Source organism: Cannabis sativa, chromosome 2, assembly GCF_029168945.1.
Source record: "Cannabis sativa cultivar Pink pepper isolate KNU-18-1 chromosome 2, ASM2916894v1, whole genome shotgun sequence".
Lineage (NCBI taxonomy): Eukaryota > Viridiplantae > Streptophyta > Magnoliopsida > Rosales > Cannabaceae > Cannabis > Cannabis sativa.
In genome coordinates, this window is record NC_083602.1 from 44,824,338 (window position 1) to 44,851,789 (window position 27,452).

Below are 27,452 nucleotides of genomic sequence, written 5' to 3' on the forward strand. Positions count from 1 at the left end.
TGTTAGTTAAGCCTACTTTTGGGTCAGGGTGATACGTACATTTTGGGAACACGGTAGTGCAATTGAGTGGGAGCGCTAACATAAACATGGAATCTATAGCTTCTATCTGGCGAATAGTAAGCAAAGGATGATTTCCTTCGAGCTTAACCAAACGAAGATAAAAGGTGGAGTACTCATTTCACTTAGCTGAAATATCATTTATACAAGGTTAAGTGTTTTAAGGATAAAATACATTGTAGGGTGTTACGGTAATTAAGTCCCTTTCCAATGTAAATCATCCATATAGAGGATCATTGATCAAATTAGGATTATAACAATGGATAACTAATGACGTGTCTATATGGTGGAACATATAGAGCGTTCTATATAACTGAGAGTGCAATTCTAAGTTCTATGCGTGGATTTAACGAAGAATTAATAAGTCAGTGACTTTAAGTAGTAAATTCTAGATCTGCTTATTGGAAGCTCGGATATATAGACCCATGGTCCCCTCACTAGTTGAGACAATATTACTTGTAAGACTCATTTAATTGATTTTAATTAATTAATTATAATTCTCAAGTTAGACTGTGTCTATTTGAGAATTTATCACTTATTAAGGTCAAAACAGTAAATAGAGAATTTGAAAGGTATATTTATTAATTGGGAAACTTTAATTAGTTTTATTATTAATAAATAAATGACAATATATTATTTGATAATTAATTTTAATTATTACATAATTAGATTTGACATTTATGTGGTTGAATAAAGGAATTGGCAGTTTTTGACAAAATAGGAAACTAGCAATGTAGGAAAAGGAAAGTTGGAAAAGTGGAAAGCCTTGTTTCCACAATGCCTAGGCCGGCCACTTTGCTTCCCTTTTCCCATTGATTTTTCAAATTTTTAATTCCAAGTAATTCAACCATAGCCCTGTGTGGTCTTCTATAAATAGAAGGTAAAGGCTTCAGTTTTTGTAACACTTTGACAGAATTTTCTCTCACACAAAAACTTTGCTCAAGCCGCCACTCTCTCTCTCTCTACCATCTCTGTTTTCGAAATTCTCTAAGTGATAGAGTAGTGCCCACACACATCAAGTAATACCTCAATCATAGTGAGGAAGGCTGTGTAGAATTCAGATTCAACAAAGAAGGACATTCGGGCTCAAATCTTGATTATACTCTGCGACAGAAAGGAATCAAGGGTTACAGATCTGAGTGGGAGGAGACATATATTCCGCTGCACCCAATGTAAGATTTCTCTTACTTTTATGTGTTTAATTTTCCATCGTTTTAGAAGTTCATATTTAGGTTGTTAAATCAACATACTTGTGAGTAGATCTAAGATCCTGGTAAAATAATTCCAACACTCCACTCTTTATTGACTTCACTAACATATCATCGACGTAGACTTCCATGTTTCTTCCTATTTGTCTTGCAAAAATTTCATTCACAAGTCATTGATTTGTTGCCCCAGCATTTTTCAAACAAAACAGCATGACTTTATATTAATAAAGTCCCATGTTGGTTACAAAGCTTGTATGCTCTTGGTTAGGGACATGAATTTTTATCTAGTTATATCCAGAGTATGTGTCCATGAATGACATAAGCTCATGTCCAGCAGTTACATCCACTAACTAGTCAATCCTTTGTAGTGGAAAGTAATCCTTTGGACACGCCTTATTCAAGTCTGAAAAGTCTATACAAGTTCTCCAAGTTCCATTTTGTTTTGGGATGAGAATAGGGTTGGATATCCACGAGGGATAAAATGCCTCGCGCATAAATTCGTTAACCAACACCTTATCTACTTCCTGCTTGAGTTCCCATTGTCTTTCGGAATCCAAGGGTCATTTCTTTTGTCTCTTGGCTGGGTAATTTGGGTCGACATTCAAGTAGTGGCAGATAATCTTACGGTCAATCCCTATCATATCGGCGTGGCTCCAGGCGAACTGATCCTGGTTCGCCCTCAAGAAACTTATGAGTTGCTATTTCAATTGTTCATCTAGGTTCTTCCCAATGAATACACACTTTGTGGGATTTCCTGGATCTAGAACAACCTTTTCCAACTCCTCAATTGGTTTCAATAGATTCCATTCATCTTGAATCCGAGGATCAAGATCCTCATCCTTCTTCTCACCTTCTTCAGCCACGATTGCCATTAGATGGTGGCCGACATTTCATTCTACAGCTCTATGCGGTAGCATTTGTGAGCCAACATTTGGTCACCTCGCACCACTCCCACACCTATCTCAAACTTAGGGATAAGTGCTTAATTGAACTAATTGCCCCTAGTCCAACTAACGTTGGTCGACCCAATAGTATGTTGTAAGCCGATGGCAAGTTGAAAACTAAAAAGTCTTGCATTATTGTGGTGGAAAAAGGCGCTTCGCCCACGGTTAATGGAAGCTCAATTATTCCTTGACTAACGACACTGTTGCCTGTAAATCCACATAGATTTACCATGTAAGGTTTTAATTTGGCTTTTTCAAGTCCCATTTTCTTCAGTGTATCCTTGTAAAGGATGTTCACCGAACTTCTGTTGTCCACCAACACCCTTTTTATCCTTTTATTGGCAAGCTGGATGGTAATCACCAATGGGTTGACGTGAGGATACCTCACATGCTTCGCATCCTCCTCCATAAACACAATCGGATGTTCCTCGGTCTTAGCTTTCTTAGAAGGTTCTGGAGCAAAAGCAGACTGCTCGTTCTTAACTTCCTTTACATATCTCTTTTGGGCATTATTCCTTTCCCCATAAATATGTGGCACTCCCGAGATAACCAAAATATCCTCTCCTTCAAGAGGAGGAGGTTGTAATCCTTGGTTGTCCGGGTTATTGGGCAGATTTGGCTGGTTTTGTCCATTGCCTTGTCTTTTCACATATTGTCTGAAAAGACCACGCGCGATGAGACTCTCTATCTCATCTTTCAGCTGACGATATTCCTCTATCGTATGCCCAATCTCCTTGTGATACTTACAAAATTTGGTTGCATCTCTCTTATGTCTCGCATGCCTCATGGGCTCAAGTTTACGAAATGCGACCCTGTGCTCATGTGCGAGATGGATGTTTTCCCGAGTTTCATTATGCTCAGTGTAAATGGTGTATATTGGCACGTATTTGTCGTGCTTCTTTCGCTTTTTCTTGTCCTTGGCTAACTCCTTAGAGTTATCTTTTCCCTTTAAATTAGAGGCCTCTGGATTGTCAGCCTTTGTCGAGACGGTGCTTGTTGAGACAATGCTGGGTTTACTTCTCGAGCCAGTCTTTAACAACTTCATCTCTTTTCTTACTTCATCTTTTCGAACAAAAACTTGAGCTCTTTCATTGAACTCGCTGATGTATTTCACTGGGCAACCCTGCAGGTCATCCCATAACTCTCCTCCAGCTATGGCAAGATCAGTCGTGATCCCTACCTGAAGAGTAGTAAGCTGGGTACTATCATGCAAGTTTCTAACCCTCGCAGTAGCTGTGCTAAAATGACTTAATAAACCCTTAAGCGTCTTGCCCAGCTGCGGCTTTATGTTAGTGAGGGAGGACGCCTTAGGTCGCCTATCCCTTACTGCCTGGAACTTTTTCTTGAAGTCCTTAGACAACTGTTCGCAAGAGGTGATTAAATGATGGGTAAATTTGTTGAACCAGCTACTCGCTGCTCTAACTAGCGAAGTTGGGAATAAAATAGAGCGTAAATTATTTGTAACATTGCTCTCTTGCATGATAGTATTAAAATTATTCAAGTGTGAGTTCAGATCAGTAGTCCCATCGTATCACGAGACGTGAGGGTTCTTGAATCCCTGGGGAATTCAGTATTCATAATGTCTAGATGGAAAGGCTCGAGCTCTTCGTCCGAGTCGTATCCAGATAGTTTTCCATATTCTCCATCTTTATACCTCCTGAATTTGTCCTCCAACTATATAATTCTCAATTGGATAGGATCTTCTTGCCTTTGATTAAGTTGTTGGCGAAGGTTAGGTTTTTTTGGTTCAAGTGATTATGAAGATCCAATGGTTGCTGGTCATAGTTACTCACGGACCTCGTCCTACTCTTGGACCTCGTCCTTGAGTAACATTCAGTTCTACTAGTGCCTGTATTCTCTCGATCAATACTGTAATGAGTTCCGTCCCCTCCTCGTGTTGATCGACTACAGGTTCTTGTGCGTCTTGAGCTGGCAATCGCCTTGTCACATACTGGCCTTCTCCCTTGGGTAGGGGTTGTTGCATGCCCCCTACTAGGGTTTGTACGTGCCCCTTCCCTATTGATTCGAGAAGGACGTTGACGATGTCTCGATGGCAACCCACCTGTTCTAGGTTGAGTCCCAAGATTACCCTCATTCTCACGAGGGATTTCTTGTTCCCTAGTCTTGGGTTGCCTTTTGTTCTCATTTCTGTGAGAAGACTCCGGTTGATCATTTGGTTGTTCATTTTCATGGGGGACCCTGCCCAGGTTGTTCTTCCTAAGCGTTCTGAGGGTCCTCCTGAGCCGTCTCCTGCCTGCTAGTTCATGAGCTGCAAGATCTGCCTTATGGTCTCCTCACTCCAGGAACATGTTGGTTTTGCGCATTATTTTCCTGTGTCGCCCTGGTTGCGGCTGCCTCCCACTCCAACTCAGCGTTTAGTCGGTTTGCCTCCTACAGGTGGCACCTGAGACGACAATTTTCCAACTCGACAATCGGTACGTATCTCGTGGGATCATAGGCACCTTCATCCATAGGTTGAGCACCAGCAACACCTGTGTTGGGTGCTTCATTCGCTGTTTCTTGGTTTTGGCCACCTTCACATTGGGTCCTTCTTGAACGTGTGGACCATGTAGATCTTGTTGTTCGTGAATTAGGAGGCCTCCGTGAGCCCATTGGCTCTTTTCTAGGACACTGAGTAGTTTATTCAGGATGGTTATCATCATTTTCACCGTTATTAGCCATGGAGAAATACTTTTCCTTTAGTTAGGAGGGTTTTTTCTGAGCTTTTTTCACGTAGGCTCTCAATGAAAGCACCAAACTGTTAACGTAGATTTTCGTTAACGATAATAAGCCTAATTTTGTGATAAGTTTTGCACAGATATAATAGAAAGTAAAAGAAGAAAATATAACACAAAGTTTTTTACGTGGTTTTGTAGTTAAAATTCTGCATAGTCCACGAGTCAATCTTATTTAGATTATTCTGATACAAACTAGGGTTCTTTTCTCTCAAGGATTTTTCCGTCCCTTTTTCAGTACACTCTGCCCATATTTATAGTAACATAGGGTGGTCATTAATTACAATCAGATTTAAATCCCACAATAATATTTTCCTGAAATCGTGGGCCTTAATTACATACCACGTAAATAAATGAAGTTTATTATTTGAAAATCATACAGCTGTGATTTATCTGCTTTTACTGGGTCAATGTTGATGTGGATTTAGATACGTTGCTAAAGGTATCTCGCTGGGGCATCTCGTTGGGAACTTGAATAGCAACAATAATCCTGGCAGTGAGCTGGAGCTTTTCCCATGTCTTTCTGAGGTTGATAATGTAAATACCTTCATTTCTGCGATTGAAGACATAATGCTCCATCTGACAATCGCAGTTCTTGGGACAAGGTGAACTTCAGTAGTTAACATCATTTGAATGTCAGCTTCTATCTGAGAAAGCTGACTCGACGGAGCAGTGGATCTCATTGAAAGATATCTGGAGCTGATTAGTGAAGGCAGTATGCCTTCCTATAGCGAGACGGATGCCTTGCTATCCCTCACTTAGGTTCTTCTAGCTTTTTATACATAGCAAGGTTGATGCCTCGCTATGCATTATTAATGTTATCCTTATGATTGTGCCTTCTGACGTGAAATGGTTTCTCGTCAATACGTGAATCAATAGTTCGTACGTCCTTGTCTCGCTTAAGACTATACAATCAATGAGTTATAAATATACTCTATCAACTCTGCATTCAATGAGTTATTCTATTTTAGTATCCTTTAATATAATTGTCATTATATTCGTTGATTCGTATTCTCTAAGGTTGACATGTGTCATCCTCTGAAGTGTCAGCCAAATTTAAGGTATAACAAGTATTAATTTTCCAATAAATATTATCAAAATTACAAAATTTAAGTTGGTCCAAAATTAATTAAATAATTAATTTTCAATTCAAATTTAATTTTCTATAAATATATATAACTGAATTCGAAATCCACTGTATTGAAATAATACATTTTCAAAATTTCATATTAAAATACAATAAAATAAAACTGGAAAAATTATTCTAATTTATGTTGGTCCAAAATTAAATAATTAATTTTCAACATAAATATAATTTTTCTATTTAATTAAATTTCTACGAAAAATATCAAACATTTAAGTGTCTAGAATAAAATCAACTTAAATATTAATTTTCTTATTTAATTAAATATATCTAGAAAAATACCAAAAGTCTACCTAAAAAATATCTATCTAGACAATTCATAAACTAATTATTGATTTTCTAATTAAAAAATTTAATTTTAGTCTATTTATTTTAATAAAATCATTAATGAAAATTACTTGATTTAAGTTGATCTAAAATTAATTAAACAAATTAATTTCCAACTTTAATATAATTTTCAAAATAGAAAAAGTTTGAAATATCAACATTTAAAAAAATAAATGCAATTCAAAATTATGTAGTATTATGACTATTAAAATAAAATAAAATATATTTTGAAAATTATTCTAATTTAAGTTGATCTGAAATTAAAAATTTCCAACTTATATATAATTTTTTATTTAACTAAATTCATTAAAATAGAAATAATTAAGTATTTAGAATTAAATTAACTTAATTATTAATTCTAATTTAAAATTTAAGAAAATATTCTAATTTATGTTAATCCAAAATTAATTAACAAATTATTGTTCAACTGTAATATATTTTCTAATTTAATTAAATTTCTTGAAATATAAACAAATAATTAAGTATCTTGAACAAAATAAACCAAATTATTAATTTCTTTATTCTTCTTTCAATAATACCATATTTTCCAATTCAATCCTATAAATGCCAAAATTATTTGTTTAATAATTATAATTGTTAACTCAGATTTTCGTTAACTATATTTAAGCCTAAATCGTGATGGATTTGCACATAAAATAGAAGCAGTAAAAAAAAGTAAGAACACAAAGATTTTTTACGTGGTTTTGCAGTTAAAATTCTACATAGTTCACGAGTCAATCTTATTAGATTTCTGATACAGTTCTAGGGCTTTCTCTCTAATGAATTTTTCGTCCCTTATTTAGTGTAATTTTCTCCTATTTATAGTTACATAAGAGGGCAGTTAATTATAAATTGGACTGATATCTCACAACAATTATCCCCTGAAATTGTGGGATTTGATTACAACCCACGTAAAATAAATGCGGTTATTATTTAAAAATCACACAATTGTGATTGGTTCACTTTTACTGGGTCAATGCATACGTGTATTAAATATGTTGTAAAACGTATCGTCCTAGGACAACTCACTGGGAACATAGCAACAATAACCCTGGTTGCGAGCTGGAGTTTTTCCCATGTCTTTCCGAGGTTGATAATATAAATCTTGTCGTTTCTGTGCTTGAAGACATAACGCTCCATCTAACAATCGCAGTTCTCGGTGACAAGGTGAACTTTCACAATCAACATCATTTGAATGTCAGCTTCTATCTGAGAGAGCTGACTCGACGGAGCTATGGATCTCATGAAAAGATGCCTGGAGCTAATGAGTGAAGGTACCATGAGTGTGCCCTCCTATAGCAAGATGGATGCCTCGCTATTCTTTGTTAAGAGTCACTCGACTGTTATACTTAGTTTATGTAATGTATGTTATACGCTAAGTATCTTAACAATCATCATGTCTCGTCTACGTCTCTTCATGCGTAGCGAGGTTGATGCCTCGCCTTGCACTTCTGGTGTCGTATGGTTTCTCGTTAATGCACAAGGCAATTGTTTATATATCTTTATCTCGCGTAACACCTTACAGTCAACAAGTTGTAAATATACTCTGTCAATTCCGCATTTAATAAGTTATTCTATTTTCAAATATAAATATCATTACATTTGTTGATTCGTATTCTCCCAGTTAGACACGTGTCCTCCTCTTAAGTGCTAGCTGAATTTTGGGTATAACAATTTCCCCTTAAAAAGTTCTTTTTAATGATTATAGAGGGTATATTTGTCATAATCCCTTTTGAAAAAATGCATGTCTTTGATTTTGGCAGTTTTATGGTTCCAATACACATCAATAGCATTAATGGGCTGTCTTCTCCAATTCTCTTCTATTTTAATCCATTAGATCTTTCTTATTGTGATCTGATGGTTGAAAAATATAAATTATAAAACGGTAAGAATCAAATTTCTTGCCATTTTCATCTTCTCCAAAAAACTTAAGCTTTCTGAAACTTCCACTCGAGCTTTCTGAACATGTGCATGCCATCCTTATCTTTGACATTCTTCCTACGAAATTATTCAGACTTGCTTTTCGAATCCCGGTGTTCAAAAAACTTATCCCGCCGGCCATCACGTCTCCATTTGCAGAAGTCTCCAACATCCAGCTTTTTGACTTCGTATAGTAAGTATCTCGTTCTCCCTTTGCTTTTATTTGAGTTATGATTTGTCTCACATTCCATTACATCACTTGGTTTAACAATTAGGGTTCGTATCTCCTGGGTGATTTTTAGGTTTTAGCTATAATTTAGGTTTATTATATTCCTCAAGCCTCTGATTTGATAAATTTCATCCAAAAGTTGTGATTATCTTTCTTTTGTAGATATGTCCCAATCTGGTTCATAAATTTATTCTCCAGAATCCTCAACACTAGAATGTCCCAAACATATAGCCTGCCCATATAAACCCATAAATTCCAAACCTCATTCCAAATTGGAAATGAGTGATGTCAGGATTAGAGACCATTTGATTAAGTCAAACCAATAAGAGACTGCCAGTCGTTATAGAAGATTCTTGCAAGAAATTTCTGAGGGCAAGCATTGCTTTTTGCAAGACACGGCCTGGCGTGCACCCTTGAGTTTATCTTCTATTCCATTCGCAAGGCCAATGTTTTTACCCACCGTCACTGTTGCTTTTGAACCAGGTGACCTTGAGTTTGAAATCATGTCTCCTAAGCCCCGCAAATTTAAGACCCCTCAGGACCCCAATGTTACATTTGAGGCAGAACTTATTGAGTCCAAGGTTAGGTCTATTGGGGCCTACATTGGTGGCATCCTTCAGTCCTGCGGCATTAAGCACTGGAAAGGGTGCGTTATCAGGCCTGTGGCACCTTGGGAATTCAGTTATTTTCCTCTAGAAAGGATAATACGCAAGGAGTGTAGTGGTTCCAGCATGAGTAACTCTTCAGATGTTAGAGCTTGGAGCCTTGAGTATATCAAGGCTGGAGTTATTCTTCCCCTCAGGAATTACTTTTAAGGACTACTGCAACTATCTCGGAGTTGCCCCATTCCAGTTGAATCCCACCTCCTATAGAATCCTTGCGAGCCTCAAGGTTCTGTATCACATCTTAGGTTGGGAGTGTCCTACTCCTCTGGAGATAACCTGCTTTTACTCTGTCAAAGTCATTCCTGCGAGAAAGAACGTTGTGGGGGGCTTCTATTATCTTGGGGCCTATACTGGCGACCGTAAGCTCATAGTTAGTTTACCCAACAAGACAAATTTTAATGATGACTTCTTCTGGACGACGGGTTTATCTCTAATAAAGACTACTGTCTTCCGAATCATACGTAAGTTCCTTTCTTTGTGAATTCATATTAACTTGTAGTTTTTAAAGTTGCTAAATATTAATTTTAAAAATATTAAATAATTAAATTTTGGTCTGATAACGAATAATAAAAGAGAAATTTGAATTTCTATGCTTAATTTAGTTACTAAATTAAAGAAAATATCAAAAAGATACCTCTTTTTACACTATATCAAAAATATGTTTATAATGAAAAATATTTAAGTCAAAGTCAACTTTTTTTATCACTTTTTTACCGAAAAACTTTTTTCTTATTATTTTTTTTTCAATTGATGAACCAATCTCAGCCCATATAATGTAAAAATGAGAAATATTTCTAATTAAACAGAAATATTAATCATAAAAACTAAAATTTTTCTAATATTACTCATTCATGGGTAATACCCATTAAGAGTGCACCCATATATATATGTTAATAAATATGAAAACAATAGAAACAAAAAAAAACCCTCATCATCTCTTCTCCTTCTTTTCTCTCTAACCAAAGAAAAACCAAGCCACAAACCCAAAATTTTTTACTTCTCTCTTTCCAAAATCAATTTCCACAAGCTTTTTCAGAACAGCTAAGAGTAAGCTAGCTTGGAGAGGAAGCTTAAGGTAAGGGTTTAGTTTTTGTCTTCCATGAAAGCCTTGAGTTTGAAGGTTGATTTTGCTTTCAGTAGTTGTTGTAGGTTTGGTAACACTTTGGTTTTGATTTTGGGTTGGTTTAGAAGCGGTTTTGATGCTTTCTTGGATGTTTTTCTTGCTGTGGGGTAAGGAAAGTCAAGTTTGAGGTTTAAGCTCAAAGCTTGAACTCTCATAGTGGATTATGATTTAAAGCATGGTTTTGATTTTTGTCATGTTTAATGGATGATATATGAGTGTTCTGTAAAGTTTGGAATGATTTGGTTAAGTTTGGAGCTATTTTGGAGGGTTTAAGGTTGAAGAAAATCGTGTTTCTAGTTGTTCAGAATCAGGATTTCAGATGGTACCAACCAGAATTTTGGATGGTACCAACTGGAATGTCGTTTGGTCAGTTTTTGAGAAATGCTGAATTTTGTATTTTTGCCATAACTTTTCACTTGGGTATCCGTTTTAGATGTTCTGTGTACCGTTTTGAAGATTGCAATGAGCTCTACAATATGCACTACGTTTCAGAGCCAAAATATGTATTTTATTTTAGGATTTTATTACCACAAGGTTCTGTAGAAAACCCAAGATTGTTTTCTACGAGTATTAGGTAGTGTTTTGAAATAGACAATTATCGGTTTATTGTTATTGTGACGTAGGGTTCAAAATCGTTGATCGTTCTTTATACAGGTCGGCCAACATACGTGAACTGAGACTTGAGGTAAGAAAAGTATATTGTACTACACAGCATGTTATATTGTAATGCAATTAATATCATTGATAATTGATTGATATTGGAAAAAGATACGATTATTATTGTTATATAATGAAAAGATTGCCTCATTAGGCAATGACAATGTCATGATACCATGAATGTGATATACGGGCTCATCTGATTAGGTGATGCGTTTCTTAGCGACGTACCAGACGTAGGTACGAGCATTAGTGACAAATGAGTAACGAGCGTAGGCATAGGCTCACTTGATTAGGTGATGTGATACTCTTGGAGACATGTAGATACGAGCATCAGTGATATGAAAAATTGCAAGGTTATGGCAGAGAATGAAACCATTGTAGGTTTTCCTGTCAAGTTATGGCATAGAATGAAACTTGTGTAGGGTTTCCTACCAAGTTATGGCATAGAATGAAACTGTTGTAGGGTTTCCTGCCAGGTCATGGCATATAACAAAACCATTGTAGGGTTTCTTCCTAGTGATGTATCAAGGGTAGGTACGAGCGTCACTGACATATGATAAGTAGCGGGTGTAGGTACGGCCTCGTCGTGATTAGACGATGTGATATATTAGTGCCAAGTTATGGCATGGGCTCACTTTATTAGGTGGTGTAATGATATTATATATGATATTGCATTATGACACGGGCTTGCCTAATTAGGCAATGGAATACAAGATTATCAAACTAAAGCATCGACTTGCCTGATTAGGCAATGTGATGTAATGAAGATGGTTACTTTATGAGGTAAAATATATATAATTTATATTATTAAATGAATATGATTTCTATTATTGGTATAATAGTTTTGTATTACAAGATATCTATATACTGATACTTATTCATGGTTGATGCCACTAGCAAATTGGATTTCATCTTATGAACAATGCGTGATTGTTTTATTCTGATTGTGTATAACTGATAATATTCGAATAATAAACTATATGATTATTATTATTGCTTTTCTTGCTGAGTCCTTGTGACTCACGGGTGCTATGTGGTTCAGTTAAAGGCAAGGAAAAGTTAGAGCTACTATGAGGTGACTACCTTCTCCAGTAATGTACAAATTGAGCTCACCGGCCTACGTGCCGAGTTTTTAGGAGTTGTTTTGGGTTGGATGTATCTACTGTGTATTTTGAGTTTCTGTTTAAATAGTTGCCGTATATATTTCTTTAGTAAAACTTTTTATAACAGGGATTCCCGGTTTAGGCTTTTTATGCCATTGTAATGTCTATTTTTAGTGTTTTATATTAGCAAAGTTTTTAACATTATCATGGTTCTTAATAATTAATTATTCTATTAGCATTAAACTATTTTATAAAATCACACATGTGGCTTCCCTATATATTAGGGCATTACAATCACGTTAGAGTGGACGTGCTTAGTAAAATTCACTTCATAGGGTTCTTCTAGCATGAGACTACTTTAGGTGGAGAGGACATTGCCCTTTCTGCTACGAGAAAATCAATTATCTTAAGATAAACGGTTTGGATCCTTCTAAAATTTTATTTGATAGCTCGTTGCAATGACCATATTTGACATAGTCTTACATAATATATTTTTTTTGTTTGTTCCTTGCAGACCAGCCAGCTACATTACAAATGGGTCTGCTTAAAAAGTTCTTGGATAATATTAGCTCCAGATCTGAGGAGGTTCATGAGATTGCCAAAGAAGGCAAGAACAAGGGCAAAAATGGACAAGCTTTTGGGAGTGGATCTCAAACGCCAACACCTCTAGCTTCAAGCTAAGAGACTGCTCCTAAGTCTCCAACCACGGAAGACATGTTTGCTTCCATCATCAGCCTGACTTAGCATGTTATAAACGTGGAACCACTACAACAAGTACCCATGGGGAACGTTGAAGAAGACAGCGCAGAGTGTGATGGGCTACTCTTAATTTTTTAGAAGCAATTTGGCACTTCAGAAGGTTGACCAACAAAAAGGCAAAGGTGGATATCAAGGAGAAGGTTTTACAACTGGCTGCCTCGAGGAGACAAGCTACAAAAGTCTAGTGCTTCAAGGGATCAGATGTGCCTGAGACTAGAAGGCCACCTAGAAGGAGCACTAAAACCACTAAGGACAATCAAGATCTGCCTCCACCACCCCTAGTGTCTAAAGTCATTCCTGCCACTACCACACAATTATCCAGGGAGAACACAACTTTGCCTCTAGTGCCTCCTCCACACTTCAATCTTCCTATTAGGCCTGCATTAGTGACAAAGGAAGCTAAGGCACACCTAGAGGATGTTGAGTAGTTTTACTAGAAAAGATGTGGCAGTGAGTATGACGAGATGAAAAAACTGGCTGGCAACATTGCTACTAGGCGTAACACCAAATTCGCTGATTACAACAAGTGGGATTAGTCTTTTCCACATCTCATAAATAGAAAAGAGATGATAGAGAGAGACTCTGTCCTGGGTTGGAACTAATATGGCTCCATTTCTGGCTAATTTATTGGACCAGACGCTACCATGAGTTGAAAACTTGGAGCCGACAGGTTTGCCATGATGGTGAGTATAGATCCTATTTGTTGAGATCGCTTTTAGCCAACGACAATGAGTCTATTTTATAAGCGATAAACGATATATAGTAACAGATATATGATAAAGCAATAATAAGACACAGGTATTTTATAGAGGTTCAACCCCGAGTAGTTCGGTAATAGCCTAATCCTCGTTACTTGTATTGACTTACGATTAAGGAGAAAGATTCCTTTTCTTATAGCTCTTACAATAGTATCTCTAAATATAGATAATTCTTAGTAAACAGTATAGTCTTAGCTTAACTGCTTTTCGACCGATCCCTTGCCTAGTGGAGGAAGAGTTTCCTCTCTCGTTACAATGCGTATAAACACAAAGATCGTGGGATCAATGCTGAATACAAGGATCGTGGGATTGACGCTGAATACACTGATAGTGGGATCGTGTGTATGCCATATCCACGTAAATTGATCCCTGAGTTATAGGGATTGTGCTGATGACTCATGATGCGAAAGCTGAATTCGCTAAGTGTTGGTTGCTCTGTGTGGATCGCTGAATATCTTTCTTTGGATACGCCAACGAGGCATCCTACTCAGCCTGTCTTTCCGAGCAGATGTTCCAAGTGGACTCCACGTGTCACCATTCTCGTGATGCCACATCAGAGCGCAAAAATTGGGATAAAATTTTTCCCCCAAGTCTGTACGGGACTTTCAAAGTTGTGTGTAGACTTTATCCGAGCTGATTCTGCCTTTGGATAGGGACACATGTCGAGCGTGACCGTCCGAGACTCGATGTGAAGCAGAGGTTGAACCCTCAAATTACGGGGACTATAACGAGGCTGGGGAGCCAGTCGATGCTGACGGAGACGTCCTGGTTGAGAGCGTGGACTACGTCAGTGAGGAACTTGCTGCGGCGGTTCCTCATAAAAGGCAAGGTGCCTTGGGTGCCAGGTGGGTAAGTCCTCCATCCAAGATTACGGAGGCGCGCCTTTGAACTCTTGACCAGGGCGGATACCTGGGCGAACTGCACTGCTACATTCCTGCCCACAATAATCGTGCCACAAACCCTGACAAGGGGATGTGCGCCTGGTCGGGAGCCCATGGTCAGTAAGGAGCGTTGATGCCCTTGCATAGGTACTTCAAGGATGTGGCGGACTTCTTCGGTCTCTGCCTGGCCCAGTTCACTCCAAAGGGCATTAAGTATTTATCTGCCCTCTTCATCCTCTAAGCTTCCCAGGGGTGGGGTACTCCTTCTCCTCACGAAGTTGCCTGGTTCTTTGATTTGAAGTCCACCCCAAAACAGGGCAGGTCGGGGTACTTCTATCTCTCTCAACCAGGCTTCAAGTGGTTGACCGACACGGACGACAAGGCCATTAGCAAGATAGGGCGTTTTACTGATGAGTACTTTATGGTGAAGGACGCGAGCATTACCCAGACTCGGTTCCAGCAGATTTTGACATATCACTGTCCTCCTGTCACTCTTGCTCTTAGAGATAGAGCTCAAAAACTTACCCGGCTGCCGGGGGAAGACCAGAATATTATCCAGTTGACCTCCGATGATAACTTTGTGAGGTACGGGCTCTATCCCGAGAACTTTACTCCTAAGTCCATGGCGGGGAAAAGGAAGAAATCTGGTGCTGGCCGGACCGAACAAGCTAATAAGGAGGATGAACTCATTCAACTTAAGCGCAAGGCTAAGTTGAAGGGAGGTGCAAGGGCCAAGCAATATGCTCAGGAGCCCTTGAATCCTGAAGATGAAGTTGAGGAAGAGCAGGTGACTCCACTAAAGAGGAAGAAGAAACTCCCGGCCTCGCCCAGGACGGTTGAACATGCAATTCGCATAAGGGAGCCCATTTCACCTGTTCGACCATCTCCTCCCATGTTCGGAAAAGGGAAAGTTGTCATGTCTGAGATAAGATCGATGTCAGGTGATGATGGACTTCTGAGTCTTGTTCGGGCGGTCACCTTGAATTTTTCTTTATCTTGTTTTTTAGCTTCTTGACTTTCATGCCTTGTTTTTCTGATGGTTGTCTTCTAACCATACTATTTTTGTTCTGTGCAGACATGTCTCGGCAGATGCTCGACGTTCTGAGGAAGAGAATGGGCGGAAGCTCTAGCGCCTCTCCTCCGGCCAAGAAGTCTAAGGGCGGTGAGGGGTCCTCTTCAAAGGAAAAGAGACCTTCCGGGGAGGTCATTGATCTTTCCGAGGAACTGAATGCTGCAAACCCCTCTACCCCCAAAGCTGCCAAGTCCAAGGAGTCTGGACCACCAACGGTTGGGTCTGAACTGATCAGGAGTGATCCTGAATGGGTGTGGGCACCAACTCCACCTTTGCCAGTGCTTTCGGAGGCCAAAAAGGGCAAGGAGATGCTGGCCCATTACATGAACGGGTTGGTTCCTGAGGTCAGTGAGCAACTGGCTGATGCTGACAATGACTCTTCTTTGGATGTGCTAGTGGGCAGAGTCTTGAAGGAGTTCACCACGGTAAGTCTTTTTTGATACTTCCCTTTAATTTTCCACACTTAGCTCAATATGATAAAGTTTTTCATTTGTGCAGGCCGGTCTGAAGTTGGCCTACTCTTACTCCCAGGCTAAGTCTGCTGCTTCCAAGAACACGGCTCTGTCCAACACCCTAAAGGCGGAGGCGGACTTGGCCAAGAAGGATGGTGAAAAAGCCAGGGCAGAAGCCAACAAGAAGCTGTTTGCCGTAGAGAAGAAAATTACTGTGCTGACTAAGGATCTCAAGGTTGCTGACTGTTTTGAGGTGACCATCGAGATCTTATCTAGGTAAACAGTCTTCAAGATGAGAGGACTTCTCTACAAGCAGTTCTTCATCAGATGAAGGAGGAGAAGGACGCCAAGGAGGGGGAGCTTTCGGCCGAGGTGGACAAGTTGAAGGAGAAGGTCAATGCCTTGGAGACAACCGGTCTCGAGCTCTTCTTTGATTTTTGGAAGGCTAATCCCCAGGCAAACTTCGACTACTTGGGCGATGCTAAGGACATGTACCTTGAGTACTGCATGGCCCAAGTGGCTTATGGTGGAACTGAGGCGGCTGCTTCAACCTCCGGTCAGACTGCTGATGCTCCTCCCGTTCAAACAACAGATCCTTCTGCTCTAATTGGCCCAGAAGAACCGAACGAAGAGCCTGGGACTCCAGCTGTTTAAACACTGCTCTTTTTATATATATATATATCTTATTCGACCTCAGGGTCTTTTCTAAGACATCATGACCGGCCAAGCGGTCTTTAAACTTGGAATTATTTCTCATTTTTTGGACAACGGGCTGACCGGGCAGCTTTTCGTCCCGTTATTACGTGCTTTTGTCATCCTTAATGAATTTCATTCTCTGTTTATAATTGTCGTGAAATTGTGATTGTTTTATTTTTTACCAAATGCTTTGTACAGGTATAGGTGCCCCCGAAGTGACCGAGCAGACGTATGACTCTTGGTCACTTGTCTTTTACAAATATATGGCTTATCTGTTCGGTGTTATGGGTTTGACCAAACCTTTTGTACGCATTGTATGGTAAATTATAAACATGCTAATTTTCTCGACACAATTGAATTTTGAAATACTATCTTTATTCATTTATTGATCGAAAAGTGTATTTGTTACCGTAGTAACTTACATCAGAGCTATTTGATCTAATCTGATCTTTTACCTTAACATGAAATAAAACAAATTGTAGACGTAAGAAACTGTACTTTAAAGTGGTCACCCGACCTTAGTACTTTGTTTCTTTTATCGAAACCTTTGGGCATAGTCCGCCCAGAAGGCAATTCACTTAAAAGCAAATGTTCACTTAGTACTTAAAGTGGTTACCCGACCTGGTACTTTATTGGTAGTATTTTCTTAAATGTCTCCATTCCAGTACCGTGGTACTAGAATGATTTGCATTTTTTCATCATACTTACCTAATTTGTATGCTCTGGAGTCGAGAACTTCGACCACTTGATATGGTCCTTCCCAGTTAGGTCCTAGCACACCTGCCGTACTATCTTTGGTGTTTAGGAATACCCTTCTTAGGACCATATCTCACACGAAGAATTTTTGAGCTTTCACTTGTTTGTTGAAATACCGAGCTACTTTTTGTTGATGGGCCATCAACTTTAAGTTTGCAACTGCTCGTCTTTCTTCGATTTCATCAAGTGATTCTGCAAGGAGTATGTGATTGGTACCTTGATTGTACGTTAATATTCTATGGGAAGGTGGCTCGAGTTCGACGGGCAGCATAGCTTCATAACCGTACGCCATTGCAAATGGTGTCTGACTGGTTGCTGTTTTTTCCGTTGTACGGTATGACCATAGAACTTCAGGGAGTTCTTCTTCCTTTGTCATCTTTGAGTTTCTTCTTTAGTGTATCCTTCAAGGTTTTGTTGACTGCTTCAACTTGACCATTTGCTTAGGGATGTGCCACTGCGGAGAAACTTTTGATGATCCCATGGTTCGCACAGAAATCAGTGAAGGATTGGCTGTCGAACTGCTTGCCGTTGTCTGAGACTATTTTGTAGGGTAGTCCGAACTGGCATATGATGTTCTTCACAATAAAGTCTTGAACTTTCTTTGATGTAATGGTTGCGAGTGGTTCGACTTCAGTCCACTTAGTAAAGTAGTCAACTGCTACCACTGCGTACTGCACTCCACCTTTACCTTTAGGTAATTGTCCGATCAAGTCAATTCCCCAAATGACAAAGTGCCACAGACTTTGCATCTGTGGTAGCTCGTTGGGCGGAGCTCTTGGTATCTTTGAAAAACTCTGGCATTTGTCGCACTTCTTAACATAGGCTCTCGAATCATAAATCATCGTTGGCCAGAAGTAACCTTGCCTTAGAATTTTTTTGGATAAGCTCTGTCCGGCGGCGTGATTTCCACATAATCCTTCGTGAACTTGAGATAGGAGTCGTGCAGCTTCGTCTTGAGTGACACATCTAACCAATGGCATCGATAATCCTCTTCTGTACATGACTCCCTCTACTATGATATACTGTGCTGCCTTCCTTCTCATTTTTTAAGATTTATTTTGGTAATCTGGGAGTTCCCCAGAGTTGAGGTAGGCTGCTATTAGCGTCATCCAGGTTGGGGATGTATCAATCATTTTGATTTCTTCCATGCCAGTGATGGTAGGCTCTTCGAGGAACTAGATAGGAACCAAGTTCGCCTTGTCACTTATATTACTGCTTGCCAATCGAGCTAACGCGTCTACAGTTGTATTTTCTTCTCTTGGAATTTGTCTGAGACTGTAGCTTTTGAATTTTGCGAGCAGATCATGTATTTTGCTCAGATATGGTATCATCTTTTCTCCCCGAGCCTCGTATTTTCCGAATACATGATTTACCACATGCTGTGAATCACTGCAGATTTCAATGTGTTCGACCTTCATCTCCCGGGCTAGTTTTAGTCCAGCGATTAGAGCTTCGTATTCGGCTTCGTTGTTAGATGCTTTGAATCCCAACTTGACTGCAGTGTGTAGGTGTTGCCCCCCAAGCGTGACGAGGGCAATCCCTGCACCTAATAGTTGATCTGTGGCCGACGCATCCACATGTAGTTTCCAGGTCAGTTTGTCCTCAATGTGACTTGGCTGAGGTATTGGTGCTGGCTCAGGGTTACTTTCTGGTATGCTTTCTTTTTTGCCTATGCATTCTACCACAAAGTCGGCCAAGGCTTGGCCTTTGATTGCTATTCGGGGTTGGAAAGTGATTTCGTACTGACCCAACTCTACCGCCCACTTGAGTAACCGTCCAGAAGCATTTGGCTTTTGCAGTATTTCTCGTAGTGCCTGGTCGGTATATACCCGAACAGGATGAGCTTTGAAATAAGGCCTCAACTTCCTTGTTGCTAGAATGAGACAGTAGGCGAGTTTTTCTATCAACGGATGTCGGCCCTCCACCTCAATGAGTCTTTTACTAATGTAATAGACTGGGTGTTGTACGCTGTTCTCTTCTCTGATCAGGACGCCACTCACGGCATGTTCTGTGATAGCTAGGTATATTCCCAGTTCCTCGTCATCCAGAGGTTTTGAAAGTACGGGAGGTTTTGCAAGTTGTGCCTTTAGCTCTTGGAAAGCTCTTTCACATTCTTCTGTCCACTCGAACTATTTGTTTCCTCGCAGGATGTTGAAGAATGGGACACATTTGTCCGTTGATTTTGACACGAATCTGCTGAGTGTGGCGATCCGACCAGTTAAGCTTTGCACTTCTTTGGTTTTTGTTGGCGAGTTCATATCCAGGAGGGCTTGAATCTTTTCTGGATTGGCTTCAATTCCTCGGGCATTGACGATGAAGCCTGGAAACTTTCCCGAGCTGACTCCAAAGGAACACTGTAAGGGATTTAGTTTCATGTTGTATTTGCTTGAGGACTTTGAAGCAGTCGTCCAGGTCATCTATGTGCTCCCTAGCCAATCTGGATTTGACGAGCATGTCATCCACGTACACTTCCATATTTCGCCCGATATGGTCTTGAAACATTTTGTTTACCAATCTTTGGTACGTAGCTCCAGCATTTTTTAGACCAAACGACATGACTTTGTAGCAATAGAGACCCATATCTATTCAGAAACTTCTATGTTCTTGGTCTGGTGGATGCATTTTGATTTGATTGTAGCCTAAGTAAGCATCCATGAAGCTTAATATTTCGTGCCTTGCTGTTGCGTCTACGAGCTAATCGATTCTTAGAAGTGGAAAACAGTCTTTAGGGCATGCTTTGTTGAGATCTGTGAAATCAATACAGACGAGCCATTTCTTGTTCGGCTTGGGTACTAATACGGGATTCGCGACCCAAGCCGGGTAAAAAGCTTCAATTATGAATTTGTTGTTGCGCAGCTTTTCAACTTAATCTTTTAGGGCTACTACTCGTTCCTTGTCCAATAGCCTTTATTTTTGTTGAACTGGCCGGAAGTTGGGATCGATATTCAGAACATGTGAAATAATAGAAGGGTCGATTCCGACCATATTCGCATGTGACCAGGCAAAAACGTCTAGGTTTGCTCTCAGAAATTTTATCAATTCTGATTTTACTTTGAGCAACAAACCTTTTCCAATTTTTATCTTTCTAGTCGGGATAGCTGGATCGATCTCGATCTCTTCTAATTCTTCCACAGGTCCAACATTGTTGCTTGGGTCCCCAGGTCCCCAAGTCAAGGATCCACATCTTCATCCTCGCCTTGGGAAGTTTCCTACTTGGGAATGTTTTTTCCCTTGTCTGGGCTCTGGCTGGAGGATACTTCCTTCTTAGCCTTGGCTACTGCAAGGTTGTAACATTCCTGAGCAGACTGCTGGTTCCCTCTTAGACACCCTACCCCATTCTTTGTTGGGAACTTCAGGCACGAGTGAAATATTGATGTGACAGCCTTTAAGTCATACAGGGCTGGTCGGCCAAGCATTACGTTAAAAGCTGAAGGAACATCCAATATTAGAACTATGCCATGAGAGTTATGCTCGTCGGAGCTTGTCCGATAGTGACGGGTAGCCAGATTTGTCCTAGAGGTGCAACTCCTTTACCGGAGAAACCATAGACAGGCTGGAGGCATGGAGTTAGATCCTTGAGTTGGAGTCCCATCTTTTCGTAAGCAGTCTTGAACAAGATGTTTGAAGAAGCTCCATTGTCGATCATGGTTCTGGCCACCATTTTATTGGCTATCTGGACTTCCACGACCAGTGGGTCGTTGTGTAGAAATTTGACTTTGACAGCGTCTTCATCGCTGAATGATATGGTTGGCTCTCCTGCTCGTGGAACTTTGGGCCTCCTTTCTTCCACGGCCAGGATAATCTCTTCTTGTTCGTGTTGTGCTATCCGGGAACACCTCTCCTGAGCTTTGTCCGAATCTCCAGCAATGTGCGGGCCTCCAATAATGACTTGTAAGTGTCCGTCTACTGGTGGAGGTAGCAAATCTTGGTTGTTTTGACCTTGGTCGGCCTTGACATACTTCTGCAAGTGTGGATTTTTTTTCCTTATTAGGAATTCAATTTCCCGTTTCAAGTTGTAGCATTCGTTAGAGTCGTGGCCGTAGTCTCTGTGGAACCGACAAAACTTTGTCATATCCCTTTTGTTGGTATCTTTCTTCATGGGCCCGGGCTTCTTGTACGGGATCAACGACTGAGTTTCCATGTATACACTTTCTATATCTGCAGTGTATTTGGCATGATTGTCCCGGAGAGTCTGTCCGGATTTATAAGTGAACTTTCCTTTCTTCCCGTTTCCTTGCTTGTATTTGTTGCAGGGACGCTTCCCACTTGAGCTTGAATTATTTGAATAGTTGGGAAGTTGGGCGGATGTCCCAGTGGAAGGAGCCTTTGACTTGCCCGGCTTTTGTTCACCTTCCGCTCATTGAATGGCTTCTTCGAGCTTGATGAAGCCTTCGGCTCGGTCAAGGAAATCACTCATTGAGTCTACCGGCCCGTTCTTCCTTATATCTTTCCAATGTTCATCGAGGACTTCGATGCCCCCCAGTATCGCAGATAACTTTCCATCCTCGGTTACCCGTGAAACTTTGGTTGCCTCCGTCATGAATCTGCTGATGTATGCCCGGAGTGGCTCGCCTGGTCTTTGCTTAACTTCGACCAAGTCTCCCTAATGCACTGGGAGTTGGCGTGAGGAGGAGAATTGCGCATGGAATTCCGAAGAGAAGGTTTTCCATGAGCTAAACTTTCCAGGAGCCAACTTGAAATACAACTGCTGAGTGGCTTCCGACAGAGTGGCGGGGAAGATTCTGCAGCATACATCTCCTCGCACCCCTTGCAAATCCATTTCCATTTCAAAGTACTTGAGATGGGAAAGGGGATCTTCTCTCCCCGTATACATCTTCCACGTCGGCATTTTGAACTTGTGGGGTAGTGGCAGGAGATTGATCTCTGATGAGAAAGGAGTTCCGCGTGCTCGGTCTAACTCAAGATGATTATTACGTAGTCCAGCCATGCCGTGAAACATATTTTTCAGTTCGTCAAGCTGGGACTGTACGGATGGGGTGACCTGCTCGGCATTCTGGTCGACTTGGATTACGTCAGCATCTTTCTGAGCGGGGATTTAAGTACAGGCTCCAAGTTGCACGATCATCGTAATATTCTATTCGTATGTTCCTCTCCTTCTGTTTAGATCGTTCCTTAGGTCATGGGTTGCTCCCAACCTTTCGAACACAGAAGAGCCTGGTTGCCTTAGCGATTTATTCGCTTGGTTGACGGGTGGAATGGCACCATTAATCTGGTTGGAGCCGTCAGGTATGACTCCTCCTGATGAATTATCGGACAAGGTGTGCTCGCCTACCGGTGGGCCTCCAAGCAAAACTCATGACCGGGGATTGGGCGGCTGACCATTAGTAGTCTGGGAAGTATTCATCGTTGGATCCTCTTTTGTTTCTCCCAGGGGAATGACATTCGGCGATTGCTGACCTACAGTTTGGTAGGCTCTTCGTATCAGCATGATAGCTTGCTGACTACGATCTTCAATCTCTACATGGTGAGCCCTTAATGCCTCCATCTTTTTATCTCTCCATTCGGCGAACATACGCCTTTTTTTCGTCAAACGCGAGATTTACTGGAGCACGCAGTTCGTCATGATCATGATGCAGAGTGTTGTTATGACCCTGCATGAGTCCGAGCGCGTCACGGAGATTTTGTAATTCGGTGGCGTCTCCGATGGTCGTCAGGGCGTTGGTTCCAGGCGGAGCAATCGTATTATGGATGCCCTGGCTAGGTGCGAAACTGTTATTCCCAGTCTCTTGCACACCAAGCGCAATTCCATTAATAGGAACTGTTTCACCATTCCCCACGCTTGTCGGCTGTCCAGGATTAACAGCAAGCGGAACCCTTGAACTCCCTGGGTTCTGCGATGTAGGATCTAGTGTCTGTGAATTTGCTGGATCAGTTAGGCCTCTACGAGTTTGCACCATCGTATTGGTGGTTGGATATTGAATAAAGAGAGATTCGTGATCCTGCTCTCAATGAAAGCACCAAAATGTTGACTTCACTTTTAGCCAACGAAAATGAGTCTATTTTATAAGCGATAAACGATATATAGTAACAGATATATGATAAAGCAATAATAAGACACAGGGATTTTATAGAGGTTCAGCCCCGAGTAGTTCGGTAATAGCCTAATCCTCGTTACTTGTATTGACTTCAGATCAAGGAGAAAGATTCCTTTTCTTATAGCTCTTACAACAGTATCTCTGAATATATATAATTCTTAGATAATAGTACAGTCTTAGCTTAACTACTTTTTGACCGATCCCTTGCCCAGTGAATATGCATCACTATTTATAGGGCTAGGAAGCTTGTGGAGGAAGAGTTTCCTCTCTCGTTACAATGCGCATAAATAGAAAGATCGTGGGATCAATGCTGAATACAAGGATCGTGGGATTGAGGTTGAATACACTGATAGTGGGATTGTGTGTATGCCATATCCACGTAAATTGATCCCTGAGTTATAGGGATTGTGCTGATGACTCATGATGCGAAAGCTAAATTCGCTAAGTGTTGGTTGCTCTGCGCGGATCACTGAATATCTTGCTCTAGATATGCCAGCGAGGCATCCTGCTCGGCCTGTTTTTCTGAGTAGATGTTCCAAGTGGACTCCCCGTGTCACCATTCTCGTGATGCCACATCAGAGTGTAAAAATTGGGATAACACTATTTATATGGCAGATTATATGAGGACCTAGGCCAACATTGTAAGTTGAATTTCATTTAACTAATTTAAGTTAAAAAAATGTGCCTATCTTTGTTTTCTAGCTCATTTGCAATTTTTCATCCATAAGTGAGTCTGACAGTCGAGAGGAACTACTCTATGGCCATCAAGTTGGCCTATGAACTTGAGATCCTGAAGATGGAACGTTCCAATGCTGAGCGAAAAAGAGAGGAGGCTACCAAAGCCTTAGCATGTGCCAATGGTAGGATGGAGGCCATCTTTAATCAAAAGGGTCAATGATTCTCTAAATAAGGTTACTGCTCGTGAAAAGAAGGCCACCAAGGCTAAGAGCGAGCATGGAGACAAGTAAAACGAATGATATACCCAGGCTCTCTCACTACGATCAAAGACTTGGAGGAAAAAGTTAAGCAAGAAAAGCTGGATATCAAAGAATCGCAACGAAATCTCACCCACTTATCTCAGGAGTACAATAAGTAAATTATAATTATAGACAAAATAATTGTCAAAGAAACCACTCTGGAGAGAAAAGTGAAGCATCACTTGGAATTGCAGTAAAAGGCAAAGGAAGCTAAGAAGAAAGGTGTCATTGTGGCCCAAGAGACCACAGGTGAGTTGAGCGCTACCAAACAATCCATGGCTCAATCTTCCAAAGAGTCTAAAACAAAAATTTTAGATCTGGAAGAGAAGACTTTAGGGCTGGAAGAACAACTTCAATAGGCTGCCTAGGAAAAGCAAGATCAAGAGGCTAGGACATCAAAAAAAAAAAAAAAAAGCTTCTGTATACTCTCTGTACACTATCTGGCAACTAAACCAATCCGTGATAGAGCTTTTGATGATGTAAGATAGGGAACTACTTATGTCCTAGGTTCTTCCACTGCCTAAGGCTGAGAAGGATAAGGATGTAACTAAGACAACGAAAGTGGTCGATCCTAGAACTTTCCACTTGGAGGGTGTGAACTTGGAAGACCCAGCTCTATCAGCCTCTGATTCTCCTTTTGCAACTGACTCAGCGATCCTGAAGGTCTCTCTTAATGCCCAATTTTATAATGCCCAGTAAGATGATACTCAACCACCAAAGGACCCAGCCATGCCTTAACCATTTCTATCCAATCTTTTACTTGTTTTGATACTTTAATATTTTATTATTTGGGGGATATAGACCCTCCTTTATTCATTGGCGAAGACAATATTTTATGCCCTTGCCGTAGGGATTTTAAATACGTAGCCTTATTTCAGACATTTACATACTTTATTAACTTTTAGATATTAGCATTTTAATCTATCAAGTTTGCTAAGTTTCAATTTTATCTCTAGCCTTTTGAGGTTCTGGTTCCAAAAGCTTGAACCTTTGGACTTTTAATTAAATTCTTAGACTTTGTTGCTTTTCTATTTAAAAATTTGTTTATATTTCTTGAAATATAGTTCCAATGGCCTGTGCCTTGACACTTTAACAACCTATTTTGTAGAAAAATGTAGGTAAGTATTTTTACTTAGAGATTGTAAAACTTAAATAATTAATTAACCTGAGCTAATTAATTATTGTAGAATTAAATCTTTCTTGGTAAATATTACTTAATTCTAGGACTCTTTGAACTTAAATATTTAACTAACCTGAATTAATTAATTTATTTAAGAAACCTGAATGTTTTAATTAAGTTAACCATTAAGCTTGAACATCTGTGTTAAGTTAACCTAAGTTAACTACAAAATACACTACATTGATTTTAAGCATAATAAGGTTGTGCCTTACTTTCGGTTCTTTGAGATTCTAGTTTCAGGCGGTACTTCCTACTCTTATACTGAGTTAATTGCGAAAGGTATTAAATTAAGGCATTCGTTTACTTTCGGTTCCTTGAAGTTCTAGTTTCAAGCAATACTTCCCACTCTTATACTTGTTCTTAATTTATTTGTATTTTATGAAAGAGGTATAACTTTATAATGATATAATGTATGCTACGCCTCAAGTGATTAAGAGTTGAGATTATTGATCACTTGTTACGTGATAGAACTTTGAGAAACCAAATATGAAATGAAATTTATTTCTTTATTCAAATAATTCGTGCCCTAAGGCATAAACATGAACAAAAAAAAGAAAAAAAATGAAAAAGAAGCTGACCACCCTAAGTCCACTAATAGAATCAATGTAGGTGGTCAGCGTTCCATGCTCTTAGAACTGTTGTTCCATCTGGTCTTTTCAAATGATAAGTTCCATCCCCAATTTTGTCTTGAACTTCATATGGACCTTCCTAGTTTGGTCCTAAGACCCCCACTCCAGGCTCCTAGGAGGACAGAAATAACCTTCTCAAAACAAGATTACCAATTTCAATTCTTCTACTTTTAACTTTGGATTGAAATTTTTGGAAAATTTGTTTTGGTACATTTGGAGTTAAACCTATGGCTGTTCTCGAAGCTCCTAAATTAAATCCAAAGATTCCTGAAGTTGAGCATGGTTTTGAGTAGGGTCATAGGTTTTTCTCCTATGTGAAGGAATTGTGGATTCAGCTGGGATGACTGCTTCGCATACATATGTCATGGAGTATGGATTGTGGCATGTTGAATTTCTTTTAGTAATCTTCTAGGCACAAAGAACTCTTAGAAGTTCTTCCGGCCAATGTACTTTACAAGTTTGAAGCTTCTTTTTCAAGGTTATCTTTAAAATCTTTTTGACAGCTTTCACTTGTCCATTTTCTTGAGGCCTGGCCACAGCTGAAAAGCTTTTTATTATTTTGTGCTTGACAAAAAAATCAGCGAATTGATCACCGTCAAACTGATTTCTATTACAGGAGATTATCTTTTGTAGAAGTCCATATTTGCACATAATATTCTTGATTACGAAGTCCAAGGCCTTTTTGGAGGTCACTACATTCTTAGCTTACACCCATTTAGTGAAGTAGTCAACAACTACTATGGCAAATTTGACTTCTCCTTTTCTAGTTGGAAGTGATACCACTAAATCTACATCCCAAACGGTAAAGGACCAACGACTGTTCATGAGGGTATTTTCGTTGGTGGGACTCTTAAAACTTTGGAATAATGTTGGCATTGTTCACATTTGCGAACGTATTCAGTAGAAATTCTTCTTCATGGTAGGCCAAAAATAACCTTGACGAATGATTTTCTTGGAAATAATGGGTTTGGATGTGTGATCTCTTCAAAATGCTTCATGTATCTCATGCATGACAGTGCTTATCTTAGTTCCAGCTATGCACCTTAGGTACGACATTAAAAATCCTCTTCTGTACAATTTCCCATCCATGATCACCTATTTGGGGGCCTTGTTGGATTTTA

General features: G+C 39.9%; 1 protein-coding gene across 1 annotated transcript; it reads right to left on the minus strand.

The window, feature by feature from the left end:
* Window positions 1-2,222: 2,222 nt before the first annotated feature.
* On the minus strand, window positions 2,223-3,689 carry LOC133034318 (uncharacterized). The gene has a single exon (XM_061109377.1). The coding sequence runs from the start codon at window positions 3,687-3,689 to the stop codon at window positions 2,223-2,225; it is 1,467 nt and encodes a 488-aa protein (XP_060965360.1).
* Window positions 3,690-27,452: the final 23,763 nt, after the last annotated feature.